Source organism: Anser anser (genome assembly GCF_964211835.1).
Source record: "Anser anser genome assembly, chromosome: 4".
In the NCBI taxonomy this organism is placed as follows: Eukaryota; Metazoa; Chordata; class Aves; order Anseriformes; family Anatidae; genus Anser; species Anser anser.
Genome location: NC_139724.1, coordinates 77109668 through 77121941, shown reverse-complemented (window position 1 = coordinate 77121941; position 12274 = coordinate 77109668). Strand labels below are relative to the sequence as shown.

General features: G+C 54.4%; 1 protein-coding gene across 4 annotated transcripts in view; it reads right to left on the bottom strand.

Moving 5' to 3' along the window:
• The window catches only part of SFXN5 (sideroflexin 5), a 95540-nt gene extending 83481 nt beyond the window's left edge, over positions 1 to 12059 (bottom strand). For 2 of the 4 annotated variants that reach the window (XM_083834145.1, XM_083834147.1), the window contains exons 1-2: positions 11888 to 12052; positions 2238 to 2306 (exon numbers count right to left, since the gene is read on the bottom strand). In XM_083834145.1, coding sequence (XP_083690271.1) covers positions 2238 to 2306; positions 11888 to 11944 — 126 coding nt within the window. In that variant the 5' untranslated portion in view covers positions 11945 to 12052. Of the gene's footprint in view, positions 1 to 2237; positions 2307 to 6147; positions 8189 to 11887 lie in introns of those variants that run through there. The other 2 variants (XM_083834144.1, XM_083834146.1) reach the window with 2 other exon arrangements.
• Positions 12060 to 12274: the final 215 nt, after the last annotated feature.

The window sequence follows — 12274 nt, the reverse complement described above, 5'->3', positions numbered from 1 at the left end:
GTGCTCAAACTACTTAAGCTTTTTCATCATACTACCACAACTAGAGCGTAAAATCCATCCCAAATGGGAACACACGAGATTTTCTTAAACCCGTAGCGTAGCTGCAAGAAGTAGAAGCGCTAACTCGATCAAGTTCAAACGTATCTCCCCACTTCGGGGACACACAAGAGGTAGGTTTGAGAATTCTGTATTTTGTCTGCATTAATGCCATTGTAAAAACTAAGAGTTTGGTCTTGTATCGTACGTTAGCCAGCTGAATAAAAACACACATGCTATAGATTTAAATGGAGATTTGAGAATGAGCATTATTAAAACACGTAACCACTCCCAAAGTAAGAGAAATTTATCCAAGCAGAACTGGATGGATTATCTTCACCCCACAGAACTTTCCTCCAAAAAGAGAACAAGAAAATAACCTGTGGCATAACAAAACACACCAAAAAGATGGCCGGGAGAAAGGTGAGCAGAACCACCTGCATCTTTTGTCCCACCAGCAGAACCTCTCTTCCACAAGACCTCCTGGTGCAGCCCCAGGACCTGTGTCCCTCCCCAAAAATCCGCAGCACGTCCTGCCCCGCGCTCTGTGCCCCGGGGCAGCCGGCTGGGAAGCAGAGTGCTCACCTGCAGCTGGAAACCAGCCGGTCACAGCTCTGCAGAGCTTTCCAATGCATACTAACCCGGAGAGAGAGCAGTGTTTCCATGTTTGCCTAGAGCCAGGTATTTCCGAGCCTGTTTCCCCACCGCCTTTAGATGCTTAATTAGCGTTCTCAGCAGATTACAGAAATGGTCGAAGAGTTTCTCTCCCTCCTCTGACCTCCGCTTCCCTTTTGCACGTGCTCTTCGTCGCTCCGACGAGCATCATTAGGTAGCGCAGGCTCTCTGCCTTTTGATTTCAGAATCAAAAGCATGAAAACGGAGAGGGAAGGCTCACAAGCTACACCCAGCAGCCTCTGCCTCACAAGTGCACAGTGCAGGATTCGCACGCTCCCACGCCTCCACCACACACTGCGTTGCTCTTAACACCAAGTTTCTGCGAGGGAACAGCAGCACCAAGCCTTCAACGCGTAGTTAACGGGTTTGGATTCTGACCTGGGTGCTTACACTCTCCCTAAACAGGAGCTCTAGCACCTGCAAAGCGCCCTGGATCCTCAGGTTGGGATTTTCATTCCTTTTTATCATGAGACATGAGGGCTAACAGCATCCTTCTCGAGTCACGATGTTCTTTTCAAAGCGGCCACCTCCCCACGCTGAGCTCTGTATCAAGGATGGTGGCTTTTGAAAACTGATTTCCTATTTGATCTGAACCTGTGCTTTTACAAATGCAAGTATAATCTTCCATCTGATGGTGTACAGCTGTTTTATTGTCTGCAGTTCTCCTGAGCACGCATCCAAAAGGTACTCAGAACTACACAACACATTTTAGCCTTGTGTTTTTGAAAAAAAGCTAGCTGATTTGGGGAAAAAAAGAATTATTTAATGTTACAGCATATCTCTTCCTCTCCCCCCTCCAGTGTGTAAGGAACTGGACTCAGTCCATCACAAGGCTGTAGTGGAGAGATCAGCTCCCAGTGTTCTGAGAACTAGGCAAAAAAAAGAGAGAGAGAAAAAAAAGGAAAAAATCTGGCCATCAGGCAGGATTTAAAACCACCAGCAGAAAGAGATCTTCTAAGGGATTTCTTACAATTAGCTGACGATTTTATGAAAGCGGAGAAATGCAATAACACTGGACAACACTAAAAGAAATACAAACAGGCCAGGAACTCTAAAGCTTGTTAAAAACAGGATAATAACTAAGGAAAAACTACTGCACCTTGCTCAGAAAAAGTCTTCTTGAGCAGCCACTGAAAATCTGCGGCTTGTGCCCCCCCAGCTCACGTCCTCCACCAAGCACTAGGATTTGCTCTCTCCTCTACTCACCCGTATTTTTTTTTCCATGAAAATTTGTACAAGTTTTCCCTCTGAGAAGGCTGCATCTGGCCACTGGGTCCGATCAGCCCAGGGGCTCGGCGGACACAGAGGGAGAGGGGCAGAACGAGCCGTGCGGATTCACCAGTGGCTAATACAGCAAGCTGCTGCTCAGCCCTATCAGGGCTTGGCCGGGCAATCAATCACCTGCGAGACACAAACCCACTGGAAACCCGGCTTCCTTACCGCTGCCGCTCACAGGAGAAACTGTTTTCAATCCAAACCTGTCTAATAAAGAGTGCTTTTGAGAAAGCAAGGGGCATGCACCTTACCTCAGTAACAAAGAGAGTGCGCGGATCGATGATGTCCAAGAAGTGCCTGAATCTGCCATAAAACGAAGTCTGGAAGAGAAGAACAAACAAAATGTGCTCGGTTAGAAACTGCCTTTCATCTTCTGCGCAAAAATAACTTATTTCCTCCGCACAACTAAGTAGCAGCTGAAAAGCAATGGCAGAAAAGCTGTTCGCTATAACGATAGGAGGTCTGGAAGGAGGAGACGAGGACTTCAGCCCGGGGTTGCTCCTAAGGCAATACCGCTACAGATGCTTTAATGAAGGGATGCTATCAAGCTGCTAAAATACCTCTGCTCTGTCCCAAAAAGAAGCACTGCCTGCTTTGCCTTCCCCGTGGGACTGACGGGAGATGCCTCGTGCCCGGGGAGTGTCCAGGCAAGGCTCCAGACCTGGCGGTGCTGCTGAAGGAAGCCCCAGCCCGTGGGGTCTTCAGCACCACTGTGAGCTGCTCCTCCTCATCCCACTCCTCCCGAGACAGGCGAGTGATGGGACTGAGCACAAAGCCAGTTTCATGCCTCAGGTTCACTGCAGGGCTGTCCAGGTGCTAAATTAGGGCCGGGTTTCATGGTGCCAGCCTGCACAAACGTGGAGTAAAAGACGGGCTGTGAACCTTAACGATTTTAAAAACAATCAAAGCTTTAAGGTTTGGGCTCCTTCCTATTTGCGTGCTTGGAGAAAATCCAATTAAATACGTTTCCAACCTGCAGAACATTCAAACGTTGCAGACACCACGCTGAACCACATACAGAACAAAATAATTGGTAGGGTTTGATGGAATTAGAGAAAAATCTACATTCAACCCCACCACGCTCACGTCAGGCAATGCTCCCTGCTCCCAACATCCTCACAGTCTAGGGAGGAGAATAACTGATGACCAAGTGGAGTAAAGCTGATAAAGGGTAAAAAATGAATAGGAAACGTTCTCCAAAGCCAAACAGCTGCTGAGTCTGGAACCAGAGAGACAAGGGGAGGGCGAGAGCCTGGTGCTGAGCCCGGGTGCAGGATGCAGACCCCAGGGAATGAGCCGGGTTCCAGCAGCTTGCACTGAATTCACACCCAGACACCCGGAGCGCAGCATCACTTGGGTCCGGGTTCACTCCTAAATAAAGGGCGGAACGTGGATGCAGCGTGGGAATGGCATTTAGTCACAGCCTGGCAGCATTTTATGAAGCCTGCTGGTTCTCCTCCGCTGAAGCCATCGAGCACAGAGGCATGCCGATGCCACCGCTGACTGATCCGGGCAGAAATCCCTCCCTAAAGGCGGCTCCCGCTGGCACTGCCGCAGCCCCCCGCTCTCAGAGCTCTGCGCCGTTGTCTTCCCGTGTCCTGCACTAAAAAAAGAAAAACCTGCAACTGAGCACAAACAGCTTCACATAACTTCAGGAGAAAAAAAAAAAGAAAAAAAAAAGCCTAGTGGTTTTTAATTAGCGTTGATTTAATTAACGCTAATTCTGGTACTTTCCAGCTTTTTGAGCTTGGCATTTCGCTACCTTGCTTTGATTTCCAGCACAAAAACCTCCGCGGGTGCCAGCGCCCTGCAATCACCGCTGCCCGGTGCTCGCAGCGGCGCGGGGCCGAGCGCTGCCACAGGTCCTCTCCCCTCTCCCAGTGCCCGTCCTGCGCTCTGTAGTCTCATGGGGGAGCCCAAAAAGCCTCAGGTCTCACCCCAAAATGAGGGATCCGTCTCCAGGTGGTGCCCGAACCAGTTCGCTCTGCGCTCGGACAAGCCCCAAAGCAAGGGAAGGGCCATTTGAGTGGGGCCACGGATTGCACAGCAAGGTCCTGGGCAAGAAAACTTGAGAATAAAGAACTCAGCACCATCACGCGGAGCTGCCGGCCACCCCTTCAAATGCTTACAGCCCCCAGTCCTGTCTTTGAGCACGCAGACTGCAGAAAAGCCCAAGACCTCTTCGTGCAGACCTTTCAAGCTCCACGAAGCCAGAAAAGCACACTTTTTCCTCCCGTCTTCCCACTGCGGGTTCCTGGTTGGCTCTGTGTATCCTTCTCCAGGAAGCAAAGTTGTGTTACCCTCCTGGCTTCTTCCTCTGAAAGAACAGACTGGGACCTGAGAAGTGACGGCGGATGAGCGGCGGGTGTCGTGCTGCGGACTTGCTGTGAGATTTTGGCCGCCGTGGCCCTTCCTCAGGTATCCCAAAGCTCCTCACAGTGTGAGCTAACCCAGGACCAGCTGCTTTCCTGCTGGCAAATGGGGCTATCCAGCATTTGCTTCTTTCGCCCCCGCTTCTAAAAGCAGTGGAAAAATGAAGAAATTCTCCTCCTGCCACTGCTACTTCGAAGAAGGGGCGGTGGGAAGGCAGAGGTGCTTTTTCCCTGGGCTGAGCACAAGGCAGAAACCAGCTCTCAGGAACATCTCTGGTCACCAGGGATGCAAAAAGAGCCCTGCTGAGATGGAGCCCGTCCTCCCCGCCCTACGGCAGGCAGCAAGACCTGACTGATCACCCGTGGCCTCCACTTTCCTCCTGAATTGTGCAAGTGCGTTTGTAGAGAGCCCACGGCGAGCTCGCTTCTCCTCCTTGCTATCCACGAGCTGCTTGCAAGCAAAAACCACTCTTAAAAATCTCGCACAGAGGGAATTCTGGCACTCAGACGCGACCTAATCTTACTTCTAAGGGCTTTTTCCACACCGAGGTTAAATCTCCAGCACGGCAATTCAAGGCAAGCCCTCCCAGCCCCCTTCTCCCGACCGCAACCAGCAGGGCCAGCGGCAGCCCTGCAGCAGGGAGGACGCCCCGGCGGCTCCCCCTGCCCCTCAGGCAGCACTGCTGGGCCGGGCGGGTGCCGGAGCCCTGGCACAGGCTGCCCAGAGCTTGGGGGGCTCCTCCTGGGGGAGCTTCAGCAGCCGCCGGGACGTGGGGCTGGGCACCCTGCTGGGGGGGGGGGGTCCCTGCGGTGTCCCCGCTGGGTCTGGGTGCTCCACGTCCCCCAAACACACGCAGCGCGAGGCATTTACGGACGTCTCGCCCCGCTGTCTCTCATCCAAGCTCCTTCAGAGGAGGCGATTCTGCGTTAAACCTCAGCTACTCCCACGTCCGGGCCAAGATTTTAAAGAGCAGCTCTGTTAATCAACCGGCTGGAGAAAAAAAAAATTTAATTGGTGTAAAAAGCACTTTTCTGCTTCTCCCCCTCACATGCGCGCACGAGGAGGGCTCTGTCACAATCACAACTCTTCATTTGGGGAGGAAAAATGTAAAAAAAAGCTCAGCTTCGGACAGGGAACAGCCACGTCGCAGTGAGGCGAGCACTGGGGAGGGACAGATGGAGGTCCCAGACCTGACGCCTCGGGGTCACTTCGCTGCTATGTGCCTTGCGTCATGAAAACCAGCACAAACACAGCCTGGCAGCGTGAGCTGGAACCAAAGCTCACGCTTGGGAAGCGCGTATATCCCGAACCGTTCTGAAATTCAGAGGCAAGTTAAATTAGATCCGAGTGCTGCACCCCAAACACAGCCCGAGATGCTTCCCGGAATTAACCGCAGCGCTGCCACTCGCAGCAGGTGAGGATTTTGCTCTCCAGTCCCAATCTGAAATCCTCTCCTGCAGGTACCGAGCTTCTGCAGGATAAGTAGGAAATAAAGAGCCAAAACCGCAACGGACTGTCCTGCGGGTTGACCGCAGACAAGAAGCCTTCAAGAACAGCTTGGTTCCAGCGGAAACTAAGAATTGGTTTTCATGGTAGGGCTACGAGCACCCAACCCAGAGACCCCTGAGCACCTTTGCTTCCAGTGCCGCGCTGACGTTTTACACTGCCTGCTTGCTCCCGGCCTTCACTGCACTTCCCACGATGGCAGCATCGTGTTTAATTGAGAATAAAAGCCAGGAGAAATCAATAAGACCACGACAAAATTCCTTCAGCTTGAAATACAATCACCTCCCAGATGATTTTCCTACAGCAGCCACATCCTTTGCACGTCGCTGGTCTTTGCTGCGCTCCAAAGCCCCGGGCTCGTCTCAGAGATCAGGATCACTGACTGCTCAGGTTCCTCACAGGACTTTCTGGCTCAGCTAAGAGAAAGGAGAAGCCCCTACCAAGAAAACAAGCTGATTTAAAACACTTGGAACAAATAAATTCAGAAACGTTATCACAGAGATAGTTTTCTTATTCCTTTCTAGTTAATATTTATCACAGAGACATTTTTCTTATTCCTTTCTAGTTAATATTTTTTTTAAATCTATTCAACATTTAGTGTAAAGTTAGCTCAGAGCAGACACTGCCACGTCGTCCTGGGGCTCCCGCAGCAGGGATGCCTCACCGAAAGCCCCAGCCTTGGGAAAACGAGAGCCCGATGTCAGGAGAAGCACAAGATCGCAGTTCCTCGCCGTTACGCTTTTCTTCTGCGACTGCTTGAAGTTCTGCCGCTGCTAACGAGCGCTTGCCTTCCTGGGCTACGGCTGCTTGCTTTTTAAGCTCTGTTCGTTGAGGGGCTTTAGGATGCGGGAGGCAGGCCCAGTTTTCTGGTCCGTAACAGAACGATCTCAGCAAAATGCTGCTGCTGCAAGCCGGGGAGCAGGACGCGCAGGGGAAGCCCAGCTGCTGTGGCACACCCCTGCCCTCGGTGCAGATCGCAAATCCCCGTGCTCGGGGATCTGCTGTGGGTCTTCACGAGGGAGCACCCTGTTATTCCTGCCAAGCCACAGCTCAGCCCTGCTCCCCCCAGCTACGACCCGGTACCAGGCTCTGGCAAACACTTGCTCATTAATTATTGCAAGGTCTAAAATGAGGGAATTTGACTTTATTTGCACGCCAGAGCGCTCAGCGTCATTACCTGCTTTTGCTTTGACTCGTCCATGGACCACTTCTTTTCCTCTCCCCTATCCCAACCCTTTTTCCATCCCCCCGTGCCCACGCCATGCCTGCCATCATCCGACGAGGGACAGCAAGGTATTACCACCTCTCTCCACGCTTCACACTTCAGGCAACCAGCCCCCGATTTCAACGAAAATTCGGGATGGTTGCTTTCCAACCGGATTATTTCCGGGGACGGAGCTTGCAGAAGCTTGACCTTCAGCTCCCAGCTACACCCAGCGTCTCGGTCGCCGTTTTATTCCTGTAACATCTGTTGGAGTAAACTGTCATTTGGAGGAAAACTGCATAACACAAATTTCCTGTGATTAATCGGGGCTATTTTGGTACCGCTTCTCACCAGCCTGCACGCAAGATGAAGTTCTGGGAATATTAATTCCCTGCCACGGCACGGCAGCGCGTTACAGCTCCGGCTCCATTAAGTCGCCGTGCTGCAGCCACGCAGGATCCAGCTGACTCCAGGACAAACGCTAGAAGAAGCAAAATACTTCCTGCAGGCTCCAGAAATTTGGAGAGAAGGGTAAGTGACCGCTGGGAAGCACTCGTTTAATCACCTTCCTTTAACGAAGGGGGCATTCCTCAAAACCACGCGCTGGAAGAGGAGGAGACGAGCTCAACTTTACTCGCTTAATTACAGCGTGATTGTAAAAGGGATTTAATTAAGCCAGAGCAAAAGGCACGCAGACTTATTTTTTTTCTAGCTAAAAATCAGGCTTAGGTCAGCTTTAAATTAATTAGGAAGAGATTTAAGCTAAAGCAAAGAAAATATATGTTATAAACTACAAGCCATCGAGCAGCTGTGCGCTGGCAAGGTACGGCTGTGAAACTGCATGCACATTTACGATCCACCCCAATTGCAGGTTTAGGCTTCAGCTATGGACCCTTCCAACACTCTGACATTGACTTCAGAGTATTTAAGGGCCCAGAATCTGTCCCTGCATCTTCACCTGCAGCAACAGGCAAGGGTTTAGATGTCCTCAGACCCAAAGCGAAGAGACAAATCTTCATTTTCACCTTCTAACAGCTGGCACCGCAGCTCGTGGACTTGTCTTGTAGCCAGCAGCTTGCTCCTGGATTGTTTTATCCCTACACGATTCCCAGCCTTTACCTTCAGCCGCCCAACCCAACCCAACCCACAAGCGCTCGCACATACAGGGGGGTCTCAACAAGGGGATTCAGGGTGCCGGGAGCCTGGCAGGATTTACATCCTGCAGCGCAGGACACAGACAGGCAAACTCCCTCTTGAAAATCCAGTCCTGGCTGACAGAGATGTAGAAGAGCCTGTGGAAGGCTTTTTTGGCAGATCCTACAAGGTCAGCAGCTAAACACCAAACCCAAAGGTGTCTGCACTTCCTCTTCTCTACAGCGGCCGCAAGCCATCCTGAAACGTCCTTCTGTAGCCTTTTAGGAAAACCCCTTCTCTGTCGCGGTGGTCTCATTCATCTTCGGTGGAAACTAACTTCAAACTGGGAAGCAAGAGCAGGAACTTCTGTGTAACTTCACGGCCTTATAACACAGCCCTGGCTCCTCGCGCTGCCTGCATCAGGGCTTCCAGCGACTACCGCCTGCAATCAGCAAGCCATCAGGCTCCCGAGAGGCGCATCTGATCAGAGCTCCTCTATCCGGACGTTATTGCAGGGCTTATCTCGGACCCAGGAGGCACACGGCTCTACTCAGAGTAATAAGGACGTGCTGTAAACTTCCCAGATCAAAGTACGCGGAGAGTAGGAGAGCATGATTTTCAGCACTGACACCCTCACGAGATGCTTCCGAGAGGAGCGCGTGGCGAGGCCCAACACGTAAAATACCTGCGAGGTCAAGCTCTGAGAGCAGCGTGCTGCCACCGACATCGCGGTGCCGCGAGTGACATCTTTGGCCAACAGAACAAAAAACATCCGAAGTGCATCGGGTATTTGTGCCTGCACGAGGGCCCAGGGATGCTTACAGCTCTGGGTTGGGTTTGCTCCCCTTTATTTCCCTCTCCTTCCCCTAAAGGATCTCAGGTACGCTTTGCAACGAGGACGACACACGTCTGACTTGTCGAGGACGCTCACCTCAGCCGGGAAATCAGCTCACCTCTTGCTCGGCTCCCTCTGCACAGTTCGCAGCCCTCCCCGCACCAGCCACGACAGCCTCGTGACGCTTTTTAGGGGCCTGACCCCAATAAAAACCCCCAAAGTTTAACTTGCACTACCTGCCTGCAGCAGTTAACACCGCTGTTTGGCGAACCGCTGTGCCCAAACCTTATGTAGAGCTCTGCTGGAAAGGTTTCCTCAGCTCTGCTGCTGGAGAATGCATTTAACTTGCTGAGAAGAAGCAGGAGCCCTGGGCTGCAGGCAAAGACCCCGGAGCTTTGGGAACTTGCGTTTGATGTTTTGGCTCAAAGAGAGGGAGCACTTAGCAAATCCTTTTTTTTTTTTTTTATAAAAAATGGAAAAAAAGAGTACGATTAACAAATTAAAATGACTTGTCGGAAAACTAAGCCCTTATCACACATTCTCAAGCCTAATGTCCTTATTTCTTCTTTTACCTAAAAATAACCTGCTTCCCTTGGGAGGCAAAAGCTGCTCCCAGCACAGGAACCAAAAATGTGACTTGACAGATGCGCCTTGCCTGAAGAGCAGGAAAAACAAGTGAGCTGCAAAGCAAGAGGTGGGAGAAGGGGAAACAAGTGCCAGGGCGACGCTGGGGATGTGTGCCTCCCATCAGCTGCCCTAAATGCTGCTCCAGTCCTTAACCAGGGCTCTGGATCCCAGCGAGGGAAGGAAATCGCCTCTTCTCCTCCGGACCACATCCCCAGAACACCGAGTTTGCTCTCCGAGGCTTTTGTTCCTAGCACACAACTTTTCCTTGTTTGTTTTTAGGACAAAGCTGCCTAACACAGCTCCCCTGCGTCTCACAGGGGCATTCTTCCCCAGCGCCATCCCGCAGCCCTGGAGACTGAGGTTCCCTGTGGGGAAATAAATACCAGCTCGCTACGAGGACGGGTCGGGACGCTGAAAGTCAGGGAGCCCGACGGGAGCAGATTTGACCACAGGACCCAACCAGGCGCCCTCTCTCTCTTGCTCCATGACCCCACAAAGCTGCCAGACCCCAAATCGGGCTGCCTGGATGCGCTGTGGACACGTTCCCTCCGGTGGAAACGCACCCAGCTCGCCTCCCCGGCGTGGCGGTGGGGAGAGAGGACGGCTCTGCTCAAACGCAATCATTAACATCCTGCCATACCCCTCGAAACATTTTCTAAATGTTGCTACAAGTGACAGTCGCTCCTTAATGAACAGAATGCACCGACTCTGTGCCTGACGCGCTGCCAAGTGTGCCTCGAATCATCTGTGGTGTCTAGAAGGGAGTAGTGTCTCCTCCTCCTCCTCCTCCTCTCCTTATTAAAAAGCTCCGTCTCCCCAGCCTGAGCATCCCTCGGTTCGTGTAGCCGAGCAGAACCAGCCCTTGGCTTGCCGCAGGGCATTTGTGGCTCCAGGGAGGTCCCTGCACCACCTCCTGTCCTGCACCCAAGGGAGAGCCCAGGGGTAAGGTGGCCGGGACGGGCACGCAGACCCGCCGAGCGCTGGCCCCACATGTGAAAACAGCGACCGGACTTCTCCTTCACCACCCAAACGGGCGGCTTCGGTCAAGCCAAGCTCTGGGATCCGCAATTAGCGAGTCAGATGGTTGGCAAAGAGCGGTCCTCTGCAGATTTCGTGAAGAAAGTCTCCTTGGAGATCTCCCCAAAAGCCGGGGGGGGAGGACGCGTTAGCGAGCAGGCTCCAGCTCCTCCTGGGTTCGGTAACCGCAAGGTCTCCTTGCTTTTCGTGGCAGCCTCGCCCCGCTCCAGAGAGGAATCGGGAACACGTGAAATGGGCTGTGTGGACTTTGAGAGCCACGTCAGAAGCCTGATACGGCTCCGCAGAAGCAAAGCGTGAGCCGCACCCCGGCAGGGGCACTGACGGTAACTCAGGAGCGGCAACTTTGGGGTGTGTGGGAGCCAAACCGCCCTGAAACCCGCACCAGCTTTCCTCACCTCCGCCACATTTACCGGCACAGGCTGTTTCAGGCCTTTTATCCCACAGGTTCTGGGGTGGCCGAAACACCACCAAGCTCCACAGGATCCTGGTGGCACGGCTCCCCGAGGACCCCCCCCCCCAAGCCCCACGCAGGCCCAACCTCCCCTCATGGAAGCCCCTTTCCTCACAGAAAGCGGCCATAAATAAACAACGAAAACTCCACGCTTCCCTCACACTTCACGTTTTTTATTTTAACGGACTAATCACCTCACTGAGGACCGCCTCACACCGGCGGGGGGGGGGGGCAGCGCCCACCCCTCAGGGTTTCGGGCACCATCTCGCCCCTCACCTCCACACAACCTTGGGCTCTCAGCCACCTCCGCCGGGGCCTGGCCCAGCCTCGCAGCACCGTACCCGGGGACAGGCGGCCACGCTGCGACCCCTCACGGGGACAGGCGAGTGACACCAAGGGGTGACACCAGGGGACCCCCGCCCCGGTTGCCCCCCCCCATCCCCAGCCGGGTCTCGAACCCGCGACCCCAGAGCCGCCGACCGCGCGCCCACCCCCCCGCGCCACAGGGGCACGGCGGGACGCGCCAATCGCAGCCCGCCGCGGGGCGGGGCGCCGCGGCTCTGAGCGACAGCTGCGCCAGCCAATGGAAGGCGGGACGCTGACCAATCGGCGCGCAGCCTGAGGCGAAGTGGGGAGAGGAGGGGGCTCTGCCCCCCGGGGGGGGAGAGGGGGCGCCGTGAGGGGCCGCTCCCGCCGCCGTGCCCGCCCCCCTCCCGCCGCCCGGTGACGGTACCTGCTCGAAGCGGGGCTTCCCCAGCTGGAAGGGAGGATAGTCCGCCGGCTCCGCCATTCCCTTCGCGCGCTGCGGGCGCCACTTTAAACAGCCTCCCCCGCCGCCGGGCCCGCCCCTTGCGGCGTCGCCGCTCTGATTGGCCGCGGCCCACCGCAGCCCCCGCGAGGCACGACGGGAAATGTAGTCCTTCCCCCCCCCCGGGGCCGGCTCCTGGCGGGGCGAAGGGGACGCTGGGACGCGGTGGCCCGCTGCTGCCAGCCAATGGGGAGGGCGCGGCGGCGCGGGGCAGCATGGGAGATGGAGTCCGCAGCGGGGCACGGCGGGAAGCGGGGTTTGGGCGGGAAGCTGAGGGGAGCCCTGAGGGGCGAGGGAGGAGGGCGGCGGGGG